The 22,387-nt window shown below is 39.3% G+C and overlaps 1 protein-coding gene across 1 annotated transcript; it reads left to right on the forward strand.

The window, feature by feature from the left end:
* The first annotated feature begins 2,607 nt into the window (after nucleotides 1-2,607).
* LOC128016143 (thrombospondin-type laminin G domain and EAR repeat-containing protein-like) lies at nucleotides 2,608-13,723 on the forward strand. The gene is made up of 6 exons (XM_052600579.1): nucleotides 2,608-3,240; nucleotides 3,773-3,962; nucleotides 4,964-5,196; nucleotides 12,045-12,223; nucleotides 12,317-12,418; nucleotides 13,471-13,723. Exons 1-6 carry the CDS (start codon nucleotides 2,977-2,979, stop codon nucleotides 13,622-13,624), a joined length of 1,122 nt encoding a protein of 373 aa, XP_052456539.1. The 5' UTR covers nucleotides 2,608-2,976; the 3' UTR covers nucleotides 13,625-13,723.
* The last annotated feature ends 8,664 nt before the right edge of the window (nucleotides 13,724-22,387 follow it).

Raw genomic sequence — 22,387 nt, forward strand, 5'->3', positions numbered from 1 at the left:
ACAACTTGAGGGTAAGTAAATGATGACAGAAATTCATTTTTTTTGGGTGAACCATCCCTTTGATAGAAGAAATGAATGCTTACAAAAAAATTTTATCTGTGCCACACAAATCCATGTTGTCACACTAATTCACAGCTTGGTCTCTAAAATGGAAAAGTGGAAAACTGTTCCCAAACCCCGCAACATCCCTGGGGATTAAATTCTCCCATTTTCATACCACAAAGGCAATTACATTAGATACCAATGCAAAAGAAATGAGAAAATGAAAAATGCCTATATCAAAAAGAGTTTACCAGAAGATTACCAAAATAAATTCCTTTGGTGGTATTTAAAAAAAACTGTTTTTGTATGGCAAGAGCAAACCATTTCAGTGGTCAGGCAATGAGCTCAGCTGAAGGACTGCTGTTACAATAGAAGCTGTAAATGCCACAATAATGTGGAGAATGTTTAGGGAACTGCAGCCCTGTCACTGAACATCTACTGTATAGATGACATCTCTTTGTCATCAGTGTGTGTGTGTTCTCATTTAAAGCATCTACACATTTATCTGTAGTTTGGAAAGAAAGTAAAGCATATCCAAGAGTATCAGTTGAAACTTATGCTGTCGTTACTTATGTCACTTTACATATTTAACTATTTTTGAGGAAAACAATGGTCATAGTCAAGTCTTTAGACTAGTAAATGCTAATAAAAAACATTACACGTTTTAAACCATGTCATTGCATATATGAATGAAATTAAATCAAAGTTTAGGCCAGGGTTTCGTAAAGTCTGTGAACCTGGGAGAGCTGAATATAAATATTCTGTCTCCTCCTCTTTCCTCTGTATATTTTGCATGGAAGGCAATTTGCATATTTGGGAGATAAACTATATCAAGAACTATTCCCATTAGATGCAAAAATATATCGGCCATCAGAAGTTTTCAGATACCTAATCCACATGAATGGATTAAATAGCCTTCATGTAGCTTAAACAGCAATGCTAAGGTCATGGGTTTGAGAGAGAGGGCAATGCTAAATGCAATGTAAATCACTTTGAATAAAAGTGCCTACCAAATGCATAAATGTAAATAGCATTAAATAAAAATGTATAAAATCAAATGCTATCTGATGGCACAAGCACACCGAGCATGCCATTCAACAAAAGGATATTTGTTTTCTGGTTTTAAATGATGCAACTATGGTCAAAATGAACACAAAAATAATTTTGGACACTCACTTGTTATAATCTGTAGTCTGTAATACCTGGAGAAATCCATCCGTGCACATTCTCATTTTCGAAGGCAGTTATTCAGTTGGAGCAGACAAACTCTGAAGTATGTAACCTTCTTGCTTCCATCTTTGCTAATGGCTACTCAGATATAGGCACAGAAGTTTTTGAGGCAATCACCTGAATAATAAAAGTCATACTTACCACCACAGGACAAAACTATGTCTTGACAGTGCAATATTCGGACTATTTAGATTGCTTCGGGGGTACCTCAGCGGAGTAACCCAGTACCTTTGTGATTCTTCATAGGCATAAACAGAGAGAAGTAGCTCCGGCTACAATGTTCTTCCGCAACATGCAAGCAGTTCTGTTTATTACCGCTAGAGACTCAAAAGTTACCAACTGCAGCTTAAATGCCATAATAAAACAAAACTGAGAAAATAAGTTGGTTAGAAATATCAACGTTGCCAATCTTAACATTGATTTACAATGAACCATTACAAAAATGATTTTCTATCATGACTGGAGCCATGGAAAACATTTTGAAGAAAAGTACAGATCTGTGTTGTGAAAGACCACATCACTGACACATCACCTGTGGCCGGATTGAGTTATGGTCCCAAACTAAACATCTGACACTTGTTTAGCTCTGAAAGGAAAACAGAGCTTCTGCCGCTTGCAGTGAGAGCTGTCAGTGATCAAGTGAGTGTGGGTTTACGCTGGCATACATCTCTGGCATGACAAACAATGCAGTGTTTTATCATTTGTATTGACAATTTAAATTAGCTAATGGCAACTTGATCTGGTTAATACTTCAACACCCTCACAGCCTGAGCTCATTAGACATATTGTTTCGTCTGTAATGAAACACTGAAGCACTTGTTTCATATCCATATTACTAATCAATTAATCACAAAATTCATAAAATACAATATAATTTAATGCAATTCAAAAATAAATATTACTTTTAACAAATGCATATTTGTTCACTATGTTTGCACTCTCCTTTTAATGTTCAGAGACGGAGGTCCGTGTGACTCTGGGGTCTAAACCACCGTGCACTGCGGCAGAACTGGGACAACTCTGGTTTGATACTCTTAAAAGAGGTCTTTTCCTATGTGATGGTGCATACTGGCACTCTATGTTGCAAGGTAGGAAACTAAATATCAATTTGTAAAAAAAAAAAAAAAAAAAACACAATAGATTTTTTTTTTTATTATTAATATGTAAAAGTGCTTTATTTTTAACTTTTATGATTATGACCTGTCAAGTCAAATCAAATTTCTTAATATTATAGTCACATATATATATATATACGAACATACATACACACACAGACACACGTATATTTATATGTACTTATACATACTATATAATATATTTGGCTTTATGTGAGTTTACTGTTTGTATGAGAATAACGTTGGATATTTAGATATCTTTATACATACTGTTTCAGTACTTTATACTGTACATAGAGCTCTATGATATAGTTTCTGTACCATTCTAAACAATCACACACAAACTAGGTTTGCTAGAGTCTGCCATTTTAATTTAGCAAAAGTCATGTTATATTTACCTTTAACATGCAATATTCATATCTTATAATTATTTATAACCATACTCATATTGGATCAGTTCCTTTACCAAAAAGTACTGTGTCAATGGTGATGATTGGTATTTTGGTATGATTGGTATTATGATTACCATAAAAAACTCCTGGTTATGCCCTTTTGACAGCTTTTTGTTTGAATTTTGCCATTTGTTTGAATGACTCTTTTTAATGCTATTCAATCTACAGAGAAAGACAGACTACACTACGTAGACGATTACCAGGACCTCTACACCACCTCAGAGACTCTGGACATTGAGCTTTTCCAGATCCCCTCTGTTGGGCTGTTTGCTGCTATGGCTCATCAGGCTAACAAACCAGGCTCTGCCATCTACCGCTGGAACCACGGCCAATTCCACCTCTACCAGAACATCAGCACCTTTAAAGCCCAGGCATGGAAACAGTTCACTATAGGGAGGAAGGTGAGGAAAGACCATAATGTTGTCAAAGTCTAAAACAGCCAGGTGTGTTTGATGTGGTCTTTCTTACGCTCAGTACAAACATATGCAATAACTTTAAATCACTAGTGTAGTCAATCACAGAAATTCATTTAAAGTCTGATGCTTTCCCTTTCTCTGAATGAATTATTTTTACACACCTGTCTGTCTGCAGTGGAATTGTTTAGTCTTAATTATATCACACAGATCTTGAATTATAAAGAACAGGAAGTAATAAAGGTTCTTTGTTGAAACCTGCAGCCCTTTATGACTTTTATCATCATCATTATATCACAGAGTTTGTATTGATATCAGTTAAGGCATCACTAAACTCTTCACCTGAGTGAAATTATGACTCATACTAAGCAGTATATCTACCACCTGATCTTCACATGGGTCTAAATTTAGCGAGCTGGATTCCTGATAGCCAAATGATGGGCTGACTGATAAGTGTAACTCTATCTCTGTTTGTCTGTATCAGGCTCATTTATCACTGTGTGTGTTGTATGTGTGCCAGATGTTCTTGGCGGTGTCGAACTCCGTGGGTCCAGTGGACGGAGAGCGAGAGCTATCTGTGATCTATCGGTGGAGTAATAAGAGGCTGAAGTTTGTGTGTTATCAGACCCTGGAGACGCACAGTGCTCGTGACTGGGAGGCCTTTCATATTAATAATGAAGCTTTTTTAGCTGTGGCTAATCACAGAACAGGTTGGTCCAACAATGATGTACTGGGGCCGAACCAAGTGATTCATCAGTGCCTGACTAGGCTCATACATAACGGTCCTAGAATGCTGTTAAATGGTTCTCAGTTCACCCCACTCCATAAATGTTGACCGAAAAAATATAAATTCATACTCAGCGTAATGTCTTTCCAAGCCCCTATGACTTTCCTTGATCTGTTCATCACAAAATATTTAACATTTGAAGATATGTTTGCCATACAATGAAAGAATATTGTTGAAAGTGTGAGATATAAACTCTAACTTCTTTAGTCTGACTTTCTGTCTCACAATTCCAAACTTCCATCTCACAATTTTGCATTTTTATATCACAATTCTGACTTTTTTTCCTCTAAATTCTGAGTTTAGACCACATAATTCTATGGAAGCCCATTTCTGCAATGGATTTTTTTTTATAAATAAAGTTAATTGTGACTTTTTATCTGGTAATTCTGAATAAATGTAAAATTGTGACATAAACTCACAATTACCTTTTTTATTTCATAAGTGGAATAAAAAGTAATTGTGATATGTAAAATCAGATTCCTGATGGAAAAAAATCTGAGATGTAAAAAAAAAAAATAATAAAAAAAAAAAAATATATATATATACATATATATATAGTGAAAATATATATTGTGAGATAAAAGCGAAACTGCATGAGTCTATATCTTGCAATTTTAACTTTTTTTTCTCAAAAACTAATTTATATCTTGTTATTAAATCGGTACAATAAAAAATTTTTCCCTCAAAAACTACTTTTTACTATATTTGTGGTCAAATAAATACACTCTTAGCATAAGATACTTATTTCAAGTACATAAAAAATAACACTTTAGAATGGTAGTGTATGGACTGATAAATTTGGAGCCTCTGATGGAGTTCATACATTTTTATCAGCATTTCATTTTGTTACTGCTCCTAAAATAGGTGCCAGTAGACACATTTATTATTATTTTATAATACTTATGTTCCTGTCACCCCTTTTAGAGACTGGCAATCACAACATTGACAGCATTGTTTATAAGTGGAACCCAGGCACCAAGACGTTTGAGGTGAACCAAACCATCTCGACATCAGGAGCTTATGACTGGGAGTTTTTCACCGTAGGACCCTACCACTTCCTAGCAGTGGCCAATGCATTTGATGGCACCTCCACCCAAACAGATTCATCCATCTACATCTGGCTTGGTGGAGCTTTTCAGCTTTTTCAGACTATAAGGGTGAGTTTAGAAAGCATGACATTTCAACATGCTCGTGATGGACACAAGGCACTGGTACTTTCTGATGGCTTAAAATCAAATGGATCATTCTGAATCATGATGATCATCTAGAACTTATTTACTTTGAACGGAAACACTGGTGTAAATGGGGTACGTTTCTATCCTCAGTTGCAGAGTAATAATTATATTGCAGGTAAAAAAAAGTGGAAAATCCAAAATTAAAAAACGATGAATGATGGACTCATGTTGGTGTTTACCAGTAGCAACATTTTATTTTTAATTTATCTGACACCTGTTCTAACAGAATCAACTTTGGGGCATCTGCAGTATTGATGTTGTTTTTTAAGTATAGCTTTATCTCTTGTGAAAGACCCTGAACTGCTACTGAAGAGATTTATTGCTTGAAATCCAGTTGTCACAAACGTTTCATTCATAACTACAATTGATTTTACTTGTTTAACGAATTAACACATCAGACAGTTTTACTTTAAAGGAAAGATAAGATAGGCTATAGTCTATGTCTATTTATGTGTATTGGGTTTGGGAAGATGATTTCTGATAAATATCATTTAAAGGAACAGTTCTTTCTTCCATTTAACCAAGAAAAGCTTAGAAACTTGTTGTTTGGGGTGACACTCCAAAATAAATATTTCAAGCATTAAAATGAATAAAAGTAGTCAAAACAATTAGATTTTCAAATTGATAATATTAGTCAACATCCATTTTCTATGGAGATAAATCAGTAGCTAAACTTAAGAGGTTGAATCTCTCCTACATGAGTCCATCATTCATTGTTTTGTAATTTTGTAATGATTTTCCACTTTATTTACTTGCAATATAATTCTTATGAATGTATATGTCATAAACATTTGTGTATGCCATTTTCTTTGTGTGAATGTCATTGCACTCATTTGTAACTATTAATCTAAAACTTACAATTCAAAACACAGGTGTTTTGATCATTGTCTGTGTGTGCAAATTGAAAGAATCTGCTTTTTTTTTTTTTTTTTTACATCAGAGCTATAAGTGTAAATTTCAACTTACAAATATGAATGTTTATAAGACAAGTTCTCACATTCAGATTTTCTACCTCTTGATTTTGGTACTGTAGTACATTCATAATTTTCTTTGTATGTAAAATAACAGCTAGGATTTTTTTTTTTTTTTTTGGTTTCACAGACAAGATAAGGTGGTAATGTCATATTTTCTTTGGAATATTTTATGTTTATAGTCAGATGAAAAAAGTAATGGCTGCTTTCATTCAAGTCCATAAAAATGTCAAACATTTTCAATCATTGTTGAATTTTCTCGAAATCACTGATCCAAAGTCAACGACTTAACAAGGCAGACCTGTTGCTTGTGATGTTGTCAGCCGTTTAAGATGGGAATTTCCCCATGTGCAGATGTGTTTTACAGGAGAAAAAAACAACAAGAAGAGTTTTTTTTTTTTTATTTGTTAGTATCAATCATTTAGATGATGTTACATTATCTAACAAAATCAAAGTCATATATGACAGTGATGTGATATGGATCCCATGAATTTTTGGATGCAGTCAGTGTCAATTCAACAAGACTGTGTTTCCCATAAATGTGTCAGATACTACAACTTTCTTAACCTAGTATAGAAAAACTTCTGAGGTTCAGCATATAATTATAAGAAATGGTGTAAGCAGCCTTCCCTTTCAGTCGGTCACTCTCGACGCCACGTCGGATGACCGACGAATATGGGATATCGCTTCGATAGACCAATCTACTTCGAGTGTAAACTAAACGCATCCAGCTGCCGCTGATCACTGCGTGAGTATAAGAGGGCAGCAGGTGCAATGCATACCAGCTTTTCGCTTCGGAGCCGAGCGTTAGTATCGCTCTGCTCAACTGTGTCTGCTGTGAACTACGAGTTCAGCACGCTCTCGGAAGCTTCGTGTGTTGGCGAGACGGCGCTTCAGCGACGGTCGTTCCTGTGTCGAGTGGATTGCACACTTCAGGTTGCACTACCCCTGTTGTGTTGCAAGTCTCAGGCTGAGTGGATTGCACACTGCAATGCACTGCATACCAGCTTTTCGCTTCGGAGCCGAGCGTTAGTATCGCTCTGCTCAACTGTGTCTGCTGTGAACTACGAGTTCAGCACGCTCTCGGAAGCTTTGTGTGTTGGCGAGACGGCGCTTCAGCAGCGGTCGTTCCTGTGTCGAGTGGATTGCACACTTCAGGTTGCACTACCCCTGTCGTGTTGCAAGTCTCGGCTGCCCAGAAGCAGACTGAGGCGATCCGACACATCCTGCCCCGGCGGGCAGCTGCTGCTATCTCCACCCACCCGCCGGCTGCAGTGCCCCAGCCTGCTCGTCGCCGAGGGCAGCCCCCTGCATCCGCCCCTGTTCACGCGTCGCATCTGCAGCAGCCTCCAAGTGGTGCCGTTGAGCTGGGCGCAGGTAGGCTGCCCCTCCCATCCTGGCCCCCGTCAAACTTGGCGGTGAGCAGAAGAACAAGAGGCCCTGGGACGGGTGACCCAGAGAGAGGTAGCTGCTTTCTGGGGGATGGTGAAGGCACCTCTCCCTCCCCTGGAGGAGGGCCAGGCGGAGAATCTGGAAATCTCGACAGGAGAGTAGATTCCTCCCTCTCTGGGTCCCAGGAGGGCACGGAGAGTTGCGGACGGCCAAGCACCGGACCTCACTCATCCTCCTCCTTTGCCAGATGATAGCAGCGGGCGGTTCGAGAGCGTCAACAAAGGCCCTACTCACGCACCCTCTGCCAACCTGTGGAACCAGGTGAGCCCTGCACCCCACACTCGCACCACACTCCGGCCTGCTCACAAGCCGCCCGAGTTGGGTCCCTGTGTTCCACCGCGCTGCCCCACTGCGGCTACGGCTGTGGTTCCGCTGGTCCCGCTTGTACGGTTCTTAGGCGCCTGGTCAGCGCTACCCAGCCCGTCTTGCTGGATTCTGCGAACCATCAGACTCGGCTATGCGATTCAGATCGCCCGGCTTCCCCCCAAGCTCTGCGGTGTCCGCTACACTACAGTGAAAGCGTCCGATGCCCCTGTCTTGCGGAAGGAGATCGCAGTCCTACTGGCGAAGGCCGCGATAGAGCCGGTCCCTCCAGCCGATATGAGGACGGGGCTCTACAGCCCATACGTCATTGTACCCAAGAAAAGCGGTGGGTTATGACCGATCTTGGTTTTGCGAGTTTTGAATCGGGCCCTCCGTCGGCTACAGTTCAAAATGTTGACACAGAAACGCATTTTCAGGTGCGTCCGTCCCCAAGATTGGTTTGCAGCGATCGACCTCAAGGACGTGTGCTTTCATGTGTCCATACTTCCGCACCACAGACCTTTTCTGCGGCTTGCGTTCGAAGGACTAGCATATCAGTACAAGGTCCTGCCCTTCCGGCTGTCCCAATCTCCCCGTGTCTTCACGGAAGTCATGGAGGCAGCTTACGTTCCTCTCAGAGAGCAGAGTGTTCGCATTCTCAACTACTTAGATGATTGGCTGATACTAGCACAGTCTCGAGATCAGTTGTGCGAGCACAGGGATATGGTGCTCCGGCACCTGAGCCTGTTGGGCCTTCAGGTCAGCTGGGAAAAGAGCAAACTCTCGCCATTGCAGAGGATCTCTTTTCTCGGTATGGAGTTGGATTCGGTCGAACAGACAGCACGCCTCACAGAGGATCGTGTGCGGTCGGTGCTAGCCTGCTTGAATACGTTCAAGAGCAGGACAGCGGTCCCACTGAAACTCTTTCAGAGGCTCCTGGGGCATATGGTGGCCACAGTGGCACTTACACCGCTCTGCCTATTACATATGAGACCGCTACAGCACTGGGTTTATGGCCGAGTCCCGAGGTGGGCGTGGAAGCGCGGCACTCACAGGGTCCAAGTTACACTGGCCTGTCGCCAAACCCTCACTCCGTGGTCAGATCTTGCATTCCTCTGGGCAGGGGTGCCTCTAGAGCAGATCTCCAGGCATGCTGTGGTTTACACGCATGCCTCCACCACCGCCTGGGGGGCCACATACAACGGGCATGCAGTCTCAGGGGTTTGGACGGGCCTGCAGCTGCAGTGGCACATCAATTGCCTAGAGTTGTTAGCAACACACCTTGCCTTGAACCGTCTCAAAGGTCTCTTACGAGGCAAGCCTGTGCTGGTCCGATTGGACAACACTGCGACTGTTGCGTACATCAACCGCCAAGGTGGTCTGCGCTCTTGTCGCTTCTCGGAACTCGCCCGCCACCTCCTCCTTTGGAGTCAGAAGGTTCTGAGGTCACTTCGTGCCGTTCACATTCCAGGCCTGCTCAGTCGTACAGCCGACGAGCTGTCTTGAGCAATGCTCCCGGGAGAATGGCGACTCCATCCCCTGACAGTCCAGCTGATTTGGAGGCGGTTCAGAGCCGCTCAGGTAGACCTGTTTGCTGCTCCAGAAACCTCTCACTGCCAGGTTTTCTACTCCCTGACCGAGGGAACTCTCGGCATGGACGCACTGGCACACAGCTGGCCGCGGGACCTACGCAAGTATGCGTTTCCCCAAGTGAGCCTTCTCGCACAGACATTGTGTAAAGTCCGGGAGGACGAGGAGCAAGTCTTGCTAGTAGTGCCATATTGGCGTACTCGGACCTGGTTCCCCAAACTAGTGCTCCTCTCAACAGCCCCTCCTTGGCCAGTTCCTCTTGCCAAGAGGGTGCCCCATCTCTGAGTCAGGGATTTACTGACTCAGAGATGGGGCACCATTTGGCACCCACTTCCAGACCTTTGGAAACTCCATGTTTGGTCCATGGACGGGACGCGGAGGTTCTAGGTGACCTACCCCAAGAGGTAGTTAACACCATCACTTCAGCAAGAGCACCGTCTACGAGACACGCCTATGCCTTGAAGTGGAACCTGTTCGTTGAGTGGTGTTCTTCTCACCGAGAAGACCCCCGAAGATGCCCGATTGCGGTCGTGCTATCCTTTCTGCAGCAAGGGTTGGAGTGAAGGCTGTCTCCCTCCACCCTCAAAGTCCAGGTTGCCGCTATTGCTGCGTACCATGACCCTGTGAATGGGAAGTCTTTGGGTAAGCATGACCTCATCATCAGGTTCCTTAGAGGGGCCAGGAGGTTAAATCCATCCCGGCCCCCCTGTATACCCTCTTGGGACCTGTCTCTAGTGCTTAAATCACTACAGCAGGGCCCATTCGAGCCTTTGCATTCAGTTGAGCTAAAGTTTCTTCCATTGAAAACTGTGCTCCTGCTTGCACTGGCCTCCATCAAGAGGGTAGGGGAACTGCATGCATTTTCGGTCGACGATTCGTGCCTAGAGTTCGGGCCGGCTGACTTCCAGGTAATCCTGAGGCCCCGGCCTGGCTACATGCCCAAGGTTCCCACTACACCCTTCAAAGACCAAGTGGTGAACCTGCAAGCGCTGCCCCTGGAGGAGGCAGACCCAGCCCTGGCTTTGCTTTGTCCTTTTCGAGCATTAAGGTGCTACGTGGACCGGACACAAAGCTTCAGGACTCCAGACCAGCTCTTTGTCTGTTACGGAGGCCGGCAGAAGGGGAACGCCGTCTCTAAGCAGAGGATGGCCCACTGGATTGTGGATGCCATAACCCTGGCTTATCAGGCTCAGGATGTGCCCTGCCCGTTCAGGTTGCGAGCTCACTCAACTAGAAGTGTTGCATCCTCCTGGGCGCTGCCTCGTGGCGCCTCGCTGACAGATATTTGTAGAGCTGCGGGCTGGGCGACCCCTAACACGTTCGCTAGGTTCTTTAGCCTTCGTGTAGAGCCGGTATCCTCCTGTGTTCTCACCTGAAACGGGTAGTGGCACTGAGAGGCCCCGGTTAGTGTCGGCTTGCTAAAACTGCTCCAGAGTGTCCGTACTGTAGACCCTGTTGAGATCCTCCATCACCCTAGGCAGCTGGACATGGCGGAACGTCCGGCGCCAGGCCTTCATGATGAATCCGTGAGACACAATGGAAGGCTGGGCTCCATATTGAGACCTAAGCGGTACTCGTATGTGTATAGTCCACGGTATAGCCTTAGAGCCCGTGTTTCCCCGGCAGACTTCTGCCTTCCCAAGAGGGTTTTAATCACTTCAAATTTCTCCTTATACTCCTAAACGGATGCTATATGTGTATTTGCCTCCGAGACCTCCTTCGGGAAGGATGGGGCTTCCGCAGCGTCCCGGCTCCAAGCGGACCGGTTACGTTTTCCCAGTGTTATCCAATCTCACCCAGTGAGGTAGTGCTTTGACAATGGTGAGTGGAGCTACTTGTTCTGAGCCCCGGCCTACACCTAATAGGGGCACAGGCGGCTCGCACAGGGCACTGGAAGGGGCAGCACCCACGGCGCTTTGATAGGGATCCCATATTCGTCGGTCATCCGACGTGGCGTCGAGAGTGACCGACTGAAATGGAACGTCTCGGTTACGTATGGTAACCCTCGTTCCCTGAAGGAGGGAACGGAGAAGCCATGTCCCGTCGCCATGGTTGCTGTACTGCCGCTGAGCTGCCGGGTTCCCGGCTCGGCTCCTCAGCGAAAAACTGGTATGCATTGCACCTGCTGCCCTCTTATACTCACGCAGTGATCAGTGGCAGCTGGATGCAATAATTGCATGCCAATGTGCATTGGCTCGTTTAGTTTACACTCGAAGTAGATTGGTCTATCGAAGCGATATCCCATATTCATCGGTCATCCGACGTGGCGTCTCCGTTCCCTCCTTCAGGGAACGAGGGTTACCATATGTAACCGAGACGTTCTGTCTCGAAAAAGCCAATGATAAAAGTCATGGCAGCATGAGTGTTTTGGAAAAAGTATTATTTTTATTATTATTACCAGACCAAATCTATTTTTCTTTCTCAGCATATTTTTGATTTAATTTTTTTCTGTAGACATTTGGGGCTACAGACTGGGAGATGTTTCAGATTGGAAACAGAGTCTTCCTAGCTGTTGCCAATGGACACATGCTGTGTGAGAGAGGACCAAGCCTCTATACCATCAACTCAACTATATATGCACTTGATGTGACAACCAAGATGTTCCTCAAATTCCAAGACATTGTAACATACAGGTAAGGCCAGAACTAGAAACGTTTTTTGGGGGTTGAAACAATATTTATCTAATGTTTTTTTTTTTTTTTACCTGATTTCCTCATGTATGGCAGTGCGGTGGACTGGGAATTCTTTTCTGTTGGAGATGAACACTTCTTAGTCGTAGCCAACTCTTACGATGGATCATCTTACTCTTTGAACAGTGTTATATACAGGTAATGATTGAGAGCTCAAACATTATGCACAGATCATAACTCACAACTTCTTTTAAATGTAAATGCTGCAGCACTTCAGGTGGGTAAACCGCTCTGTGGAAGGTTATAGAAAAAGACATTTGTGTTGATACCACCACGCGTAAAGGCTGGAATACACTCCACAACTTGTAAAATCTAATATTCTGTTAAAATTTCTTAACTGCACAAAATTTGCAGACAGGCTATGACCTCGGGAACTAGAGTCAACTCTTCCTATTGTAAATCATGGAAAAAGCGATATAACTTTTTTTATATATCCCATCCTTCCTTCCACACTTTAAATGTAAGAGATAAGTAAAACTGTAAAAGTCATGGCATCACATAAAAAAAATCATATTTTCTTATATACAACAACTACTGTAAGCCTATAGTATAAGACTTATCTGTAAAAGGTGTTCAATAGTTATTTTCTTAAATATTATCAGGATAATATGGAAGGCCATTTTCACCTTGGATTAAAAGAAAGGGAATATTTGTAACTTTTTTTCCTCAAAATTAATTTATTACACTTGAGTTACAAGAATGACAAGATATGCAAACAGAAATCTGACAAGCTTTTTCACAATTCTGAGTTTACATTTCACAACTGTTTATTATTATTATTATTATTATTATTATTATTATTAGTGTTTTCATCACAGTATAATTAACAATACTATTGTTTTATTTATTTATTTTTATATATATATATTTATTTATTTTTTTTTTATTTTTTTCTTACAACTGCGAGTTTATATATTGCAATTCTGACTTTATCGCTTACAATTCCGGCTTTTTGTCTCATAATTTGGAAGGAAAAAAAGGCCAAAAATAAATATAGTCAGAATCGCAAGAAAAAAATGTGAATTAAGAATTAATAAAAAGTGACCTTTTTATTTTTTTTATTTATTGTTCTGAGGAAGAAACGGGCTCCCATATAGGATAGGATTACAGTATATAAGTGCTATAAACTATAATGAATATTGCAGCAAATAGTTTTTTTTCTTCAGTTTTATTGTTTTTGTCCCTGATAGATGGCAGGGATATGAGGGTTTTGTTCCTGTCCATCGGTTGCCTACTATTGGATGCAGTGACTGGGAGTTCTTTACCTCAGCAGAGGGTTCATACCTGATGTACTCCAGTGCCAAAGCACCTCTCTCCAAAGTCTTCAAGCTCAGGATCCACTGAAGCCACAAACAATAGTTCAGTTTTTGCTTATTTTTACCACATGCCACAGAAGTTGATTGAACTGAATCGTTCTCTTTCACTAGTGACTTCTGCCTTGACTAACACTTTGATGAGAATCTCTTTAATGTCAGAGAAGTCAATCAAGCTGAAAGGGGTGGAATATGGAGTTTGATAGTTGCTGTAAACTACCTCATCTGCATAAAAAGCACTGTCAAGATGAAAGAGAGTCTTTCAGTGGTGACTCTCTCAAATGTGTACTTAAATCAGTTCAGTTTAAAACTGTTTAAATTACATTGATATTTTCTAACGACTAATGCTGTTTTATTATTATTATTAATGACATTTATACAGCCTATAAATGTTTCAAAATTGCTTAATAACTTGTTCTATTATAATATTGAACAATGTTTGAAATAGGTTAAGTTTTATAACTTTTTTTAAATTGTGTTTTATATTTAAAAAAAAATTATATTTAGCCTTAAATTATTCTTAATTCAGTTTTAGTCTTTTTTTATATTTAATGTCTGTCTGTATTCCAGTTTTGTTAAATCTAAAAAAGCTTTACAGATCTTTATTACAAAGGGTGTAAACAATGTTTTTCTTTTTCAATGAACCTTAAACAATTAGTGCAAATGCACATGCGGAGCAGTCCTTAAAGCAGTTCAAAAAGGTGTGATTTTATTGAGCTTGTTACTTTGCCAAGAACCTCCAATCAGATAAAACCAAAGGCTCCCATAAGTCCTAATGGTTATTCCTAATAAGAATATTTATTATTGTCAGCCACTTTAAACATTGTAAATACATGGCAGTTTGAACATTAAAAAAAAAAACCTTAATCATTACATTAAAATATATTGTACTTAAAATTTAAATAAAAACTGTACTGTACTTACAGTAAATGTTAAAAAACTGTATTTAAATAAAGATTAAATGAAAATGTACTGTACTTAACATTTAAGTAAAGTAAAATTTTAGGTGAAATATATTTTAATTTAACATTTAAGTACAGTTTTTTTTAACGTTTAAGTTCAGTACAGTTTTTAAAATTTAACTAAAAATAACTTGATAAAAAATAAAAATAAATAACAGTCTGTATGTAACTGCAAGTAACAATCATTAATTCAGTTAATCCTCTGCATACCACTAGAGAGAACTCGTGTACCATTTGGAACCACTGGGAACATTCTTACAAACTTTCTTTAACTTATTTTAAGAAAATGTAAAGTCAGGGCACCAGATAACACGTTCCTGCCTATGGTCAGTTTGTCTCTTCATGTGTTTGAAGAAAACTGGAAACGATATGAAGAGGATGAATAATATACAAAACTTATTAAAAGTCCACCAAAACACTTGCAAACCCACACAAAGAACATATTATTTTAGCCAAATGCAAAATATTGGCAATGATTACCTTTTGCATTTTTAGCACACATTTTTCCTGCCTAACACTGTAAAGCTTTGACACAATCTTTGTTGTATAACACGCTATATAGCTAAATAAAGGTTACCTTCCATGAATGACAGGAAACCGTATACAATTCTATCAGTGCTTGATATGAAAATATTAATCCACAACCTCTTTTACAGTGTTTTCATTTTGTATAGAAATACCCAATTTTTAATGGCATTTTAAACCATCGCAAACATGTTATTACTGTTTTTTTTCATAGTAATCTTAACTAAAATTATTATTTATTTTATTTCTTCACCCTTGTGTACTTGTATTTGATTTTATTTGGAAAGATCTCATTTCTTCCTGTTTTTTTTTTTTCTTGTAACACTAAGGGTGTGGTTGTAGAGCAATATTTTAATGTTTCAATGTTCACATATGTCTGTCACTTACAAGAAGCAAAGGATTACACTGATCAGCCACAACATTAAAACCACCTACCTAATATCTTGTAAGTCCCTCTTGTGCTGCCAAACCAGCTCTGATGTGTTGAGGCATTGACTCCGCAAAGTTTGAGTTATAAAAGTTTAATTATACTAACTAAACTAAATCTATATTCTTGCACCCTGACATGTTATTTAGAAATAAAAATTGACTGGAAATTTAAATGTCATTTTTTTTGCATAAATACTTTGCTTTCCATGGTCTGCGAAGCCGAAAGCACAAATATGCACTTCCTCTTTTCGATTCATATAAATATAGGAGCAACCCTCAGTTTCTCACCAAAACGACGAGCAGAAAACAGCTCTTTTAATTTACTACGTTGTGTGCACCTTGCCCTAACCATGTCTACAATGGACAGAGATCTTGTTCTGGAGGCGCTCTCTGCTCTAACAGGAACAACTTTGAAGCCTCTCACTGGATTAAAGGGACCCCTGAATTCTAATCCTGAACTCAACATTTACAATTTTATCACAGCTGCCATGTTAAGCCAAGAGATCTTGACATCATTAGGTGTGAGAGTTGATGTATTAAGCACTCTCAAGCAAATGAGTCTGCGCAAAGAGATGTTTGTTAACATGGATGAATTCTTCGAGCCAAGCTTTGATTGTGATTTTAGAGGTTTACGTGACAAGTCAGTATGCAAGCGGGGTAATGAGAAATATAAACGCCCACGTGGATGGTACCGTTTTGCTCTAAAAGTCCTGAACAAGTACCCTGATGGAAACGCCTGGCTGGGTAAGGATGGATGGAGGAGTCACTCAGTGGCTGGCGAGTGGCCTGTCTCCTATCATGGAACCAGCATTGAGGGTGCTTCAGGTATCATGAAATATCATTACACAGCAGGTCCTAGACAACAGTACGGGAGAGGAATCTATTCAACATATGACATCAAACAGGCTTCTGGCTACAGCAAGGAATTTACATCCAAAAAGAACGGGAAGAGATACAGAGTCATAATGCAGAACAGGATCAATCCAGTGATGAGGAAAGTGTGTGGCAGAAAGGACTACTGGCTGATCGAGATTCCTGAAGGCACCTCTGCTGCTAAAGAGAAGGAGATCGTGGAGAGGTCCATTCGTCCTTATGGGATTCTGATAAAGGAGGTGTGAGAGAAGAATTCTATATTTAAGAAGACTATAATACTTGTTAATTATCATTCTGAACTTTATTGCTGAATGTGATTATGGGGATAATGATTATTATTACTGTTAATTATTTCTGTTAGACAAAATTGTGAAAGGATTTGAATCTGAAGTCTGTTTCATAACCTTTTTTTGTGGTGTTTTTATATTGTCTTGATTACATTTAATAATGTCATTAATCAAAATATAGAGTCTGCCTTCAAAGAAGAAAGTAAATAATCATAAATAACTAAACAATCAAAATTAATCAATTTCAATCATTGCTACACAGACACAAATACCTGGCTTATAAGTAGTGTTATACTATATGTTTTTTCTCCATTTTTAAGTGCTTTTTTTCAGTGACTTTTGTCAGCCAAATATAAATCCTGTATGTATTCATCCCACAATAAATATTTAAAGTGGTCATGTGATGCTTTTTTAAACATCATTATTTTGTGTAACAGAATATGTTGACATGCTTTAATGTAAAAAAAAAAAAAAAAAAAACACACAAGCGCGGTCTGCTCTGATTGGCCAACTGACCCAGCGGATTGTGACTGGCTGAACACCGCGAGCCAGGGGCGATTCTAGGATTTTTTCAACTGGGGGGCACAAGAGGGGCCACGATTAATACAGAGGGGCCAATCTTGTGTTGTTTGAACTGTATATCCAAATCATTTCAAGAGTTCAGTAACCTTTAAAATCAGTAATAAACAGTAATACCCTATTATATTTTAATAGCAGTTATTCACTGCTCTAAATAAAAAAAAAAAATCAAATACAATTTGTATTAACTTTTCACTTTACAAAAGTGAAAGAAAAACTGTAATAAATAAAATAATCCAATGTATGAATAGTGTACAACTCACAAATAATAATAATATAATTTATTTATAATAGCCTTATATATATATATATATATATATATAATATCCTTATTTATATAAATGCAGAATAACATTAATAATTCATAGACATAAATACACAATTAATTAATTAATAAAACTAATATAAATTTAATATAATTTCATAATTTTTTTTGTTTATTATCCACATCCCATTCAATTTGCATAGCAGCAGTTGCAGTAAATTTGCATTGATGAATAAACAAAATCTACTTATGTCAAGGCTAATTAATCTTGAGCATATTGATTTAAAAATATCATATAGCCATACTTTGTTAGAAAGCTACTTGTTCAAAAAGGTAGCTTTAGTTTAACATGTAAAATATGTGGATCCTATAAAACAGTTTAGAATAGCTTAATTAGTCCAGTGTTATTTTAGTATTAGTTATTTATTTTGCTATTTAATCATGCATTAAATAATTATGTATGATTTTTTTGAGAATGTTTCTGGGTGTCATCAAATGACGTTTTGTCAATAACTTCTGTGAAGGGAGGGAGAGAGAGCTAGAGAGAGAGCTTTCCAGGGTGCAGACAGCAATCGCGGAGCACCATGGTGATTTAGAACGGCAACTGAATTTATTAGGAATCTACAGACGCAAATAGACTAAAGGTGTAGAAAAATAAAGACCTATATGTTATTTTGGACTTTTTTTTTCACCACAAGTCTGAAAGAAGACATGTTACTGAAGACAAACAGCCCCAAATCTCAAAATTGACCAGTAAAAAAACGATGTTTTGCATGTGGTCTGCTCTAGGAGATAACATCCTCATTGAACCTGGTCTGTCTAACACCGAAAGACGTTAACGTTAGTACCAAACACTTCTTGCACTGCAACGACTCGCTAATCGAAAAACATAAGCTATTTAAAATAGGTGCTTTTTTCGTTGGAAAACAGCAGCTCGCTATTCTTGGTCCTCGTTGAGAACCATCGCGACTCAATCATGAGTTATTTACTAAACTGAAAGATTATAATTTGAATTTGTGAGTGACAGACCAGTAGAAATGTGGGGGCACACTGGGGGGCCAATCAGTTTTCAGGAGGGGCCAGTGCCCCCATGGCCCCTCCCCTGGCTACGCCACTGCCGTGAGCACTTGTCAGAAATGTAATGGCCCTTTCCATAACTTTCCATAATCGCAAACTTTATCTATCTAAATAAATGTAAAGAGATTAAATAATGTCCTTAGTTTTACCATCAGTTCAAACCTGAAAGGGGAACGGAGTAGTGTGACAAACAGTGATGAAGCTCATGTGTTTGCAGTTTGCACTATTTCTCTCTCACCCACATAGAAAAAGGTCTGCTGGCCCAGATCCAGGCCAAACAATCACTTTTCCATCTGCCCAAGTGCCGCAAAGAATGATGGTCCTGACGTGGCCAAGAACTGGATTAAAGATCGCCATTTTTTTTGTCACATGCTTTGGTACCATACAGCAACATAGTGTTAGCCCAGATCCGGCCCACTTGAAACCCATGCGGGCCAGTTGTGGGCAGGTTCTGGCTTGAAACTGATTGATGCCTGGGAATTTACACACAAACTATGCCAATAAAGTGTTTTAAACTGAATAGAAAATCAGACTTAAAACCCACAAATCATGTAACTGTGCAATAAAAAAGTATTGCATTGATTTTTCTATTTATTTTTAATAAAGAACAAATCAACCAATATAGAGTGTGTGCATAAAGTATGCAGTCTATAAGATAAACAAAACAGATAGACACATGAAACTTAATCATAGCAATTTATTACAGATGTGTCACAGAGCAATAACACAGTAATCCAAATGATGATGCATTGCAGTTGCAGTCCTCTCTGGCAGAATATAATAGTAGTGCGAGGAGCAGGGTATAATTTAATTCAATGAACACTTGTCTCTAAAATCAAACAGGTACCTTACATACCTATGTAATCACCACCACCAATATTTACTTTTTTTTTTTTTTTTTTTACATTGAAACTTGAAAAAAAAGATAGACCTACCTACCGACCCTTTTAAAAAATTTTTAGTGTGACTGCAAACCAAAGTATTTTTAAGGATGGCCTAAATGATCAGTTTAACTCTACTTGTTCAGATATTTAAGATCTTGTGGCTCCTTTGGAAATTAGGAATAAAAAAGGTCAAGTCACAGCCCTGGTTGAACAGTAATAGCCTACCCGTGCTCTCAGGCAAGAGTGCAGGTAGGCTGTAAGTAAATTGCTTAAAGATGATCTACGGGTTTCTTATGGGATTTAGAAGAGTTGTTTGAGTGATATTATTTAGAAGAACTGCCATAATCCTAGAGTGCTTTTTTCTACTGTAAACACTGTACTCCATCCTATGTTTATGCCATTACTTTCTCCTTCTGTTGACACGTGAAAAGTTGTTAAAAATTTCATTGATAAGACTGCTGGAATCAGATCCCAGATTTCGTCTGTAACTAAGGATGTTATTGTACCCTCTGCTCTTCCAAATCAATTGACTTGTTTTACGCCTGTCTGTCTGCCACAGCTCAAAGAAATAATTGTGCACATGAAGCCCACCAGGTCTCCCATTTGAACTATTATGAATAGTAGCTTGACATTAGGTGTTGTTCCACCAAGTTTAAAGCATGCAGTTATCCAGCCCCTTCTTAAAAAAAAACTGGTTTAGACTAATCTGATATGAATAATTTTCATCCCATTTTAAAATTGCCTTTTATTTCAAAGATACTGGAGAAGATTGTGTATGCACAGGTTAATGATTTTTTGGTTAAGAACAACATTTCGGATAGATTTCAGTAAGGATTTAGAGCAAACCGGATTCAGCTCTTTTGAGGGTCACTAATGATATTCTTCATGGCGCTGATTCTGGAAATTGTGTTGTTCTGTTACTTTTAGATCTTACCACAGCATTTGACACAGTTCACCATAAGATTCTCATTGATTACCTTAGAGACCATGTTGGCATTCAGGGTTTAGCCTTAGAATGGTTTTCTTCGCATTTAAAAGATAGGACTTTTTCAGTCAGTTTAGAGAATTACTCTTCATCTGTTGCCCCTCTCATGTGTGGTGTTCCTCAGGGTTCAATCCTGGGACCGGTCTTGTTTTTCCTTTAGATGCTCCCTCTAGGATCAATTTTTGATAAACATGGCATTCATTATCATTTGTATGCTGATGACTCACACATTTATTTACCATTGAAGCGCAAGGATCATTTATCCATTGAGTCTCTGTATGAATGTTTGGATGAGGTTTAGTGTTGGTTGGCTAATAATTCTCTTCAACTGAATGAGAACAAGTCTGAGTTTATTTTATTTGGTAAAAAGGGATGTGTGGATGATATCACTGACTGCCTGGGGTTACTTCCTGTGAAAAATCTTTCAAGAGTGAAAAAGAGTTTCAAGAGTCATTTTTGACTCAGATCTCAAATTTCATTTGCAAATTAATGCATTTTTTAAAAATAGTTTTAACCATCTTAGATCTGTATCTTAGTTGAAGTCAATCCTTTCTTTTGAGGACTTGGAGAAAATTGTGCATGCTTTTGTGTAATCTCATTTGGATTATTGTAATGCATTGTATCTGGGTGTGAGTCAGGCCTCTCTCTCCCGCCTACAGCTTGTTCAGAATTCAGTGGCTAGGCTTTTAAACAGTACTAAGAAGAGAGAGCATATTAATCCTGTGTTTACTAATTTACACTGGCTTCCTGTACGATACAGGATTCTTTACAAAGTGCTATTAAATGCTTTTAAAGCTTTGCATGGTTTAGCACCGGAGTATATTTCAGATTTAATCAGTTTGCATCAATCTAATAGGTCTTTGTGTTCAAATGATCAATTATATCTGATGGTTCCTTGATCTCGTTTAAAATGCAAAGGTGATTGGGCCTTTTCTGTTGCTGCTCCAAGGCTTTGGAATGACCTTCCTCTGTCTGTAAAATCTTCTCGCTAGCATTTGATAATGTTTTGTAATTTCTTCTTTGTTGTGGTATGTTTAGGATTTTTTATGCTTGATTTTATTCCTTTATTCATTTATTTATTCCGCACACCAACCACCACCTCTCCATAAGCAAGTTGAGATTATAACATTACTTTGTGTAAAGGAACAGACAAAACATTTAACCCAATTCCCTTAATAAGCACAAAAGTACCAGTGTTGCTCAAAGATGAAAATGGCAGCACAAAACTACTTTTATGCATCAAAATAATCATCAGCTAACTCAGCAGCTTTAGCAGCTGTGTCAGCTTTCTGCTCATTTATATATGTTGCAATACAAGCAGGAACAGAGTTTCTTAAACTGTTCAAGCACTATTAAGTTGGTCATGAACTCACTAGATAAGGTCCTAAATATTTGCTGGTATGCTTCCGTTACTAATTCATATGCTTTTAAGTTGGCAGCATTAACAAGACATTAACACTAAAAGTGTAGTTAGTAGCTGTAAACCCTCCCATTTTTTCCCCCGGGGTTCTCACGTATTTGAGCTCTTTTGCTGATGTCTTCCCGTTTTAGTATTTTCCTGTAAAATATCCCGTTAGCCCTTCGATCGGACCTGTCAGTCTCTGTACTGTTGTCCTGTTGATACCCCTTGCCCTTCCAGTGAAACATATGTTTTCAAAACATCGTTTTGCTTACTTGAAAGCAACCTTAGCATTATGTTGGTCTTTTTAATATAGCGTGGTTGTTGTGAGAGCACGATTTCATGCCAATCTGTAAGCGAAGTCACGTTAGCCCTAGCTTCACAAATCCCTTAGTTAATGCAGCAGTTTTTTAGTAACATTACGAATTTTGCTGTCAGCAGAGGGATAGCAACAGAAAGATGAATGTTGAAATTTTCCCGTATTTTAGATTAGTAAGCCAGGAAATTTCCCTTATGTCCAATGTTGACT

Source organism: Carassius gibelio, chromosome A6, assembly GCF_023724105.1.
Source record: "Carassius gibelio isolate Cgi1373 ecotype wild population from Czech Republic chromosome A6, carGib1.2-hapl.c, whole genome shotgun sequence".
Lineage (NCBI taxonomy): Eukaryota > Metazoa > Chordata > Actinopteri > Cypriniformes > Cyprinidae > Carassius > Carassius gibelio.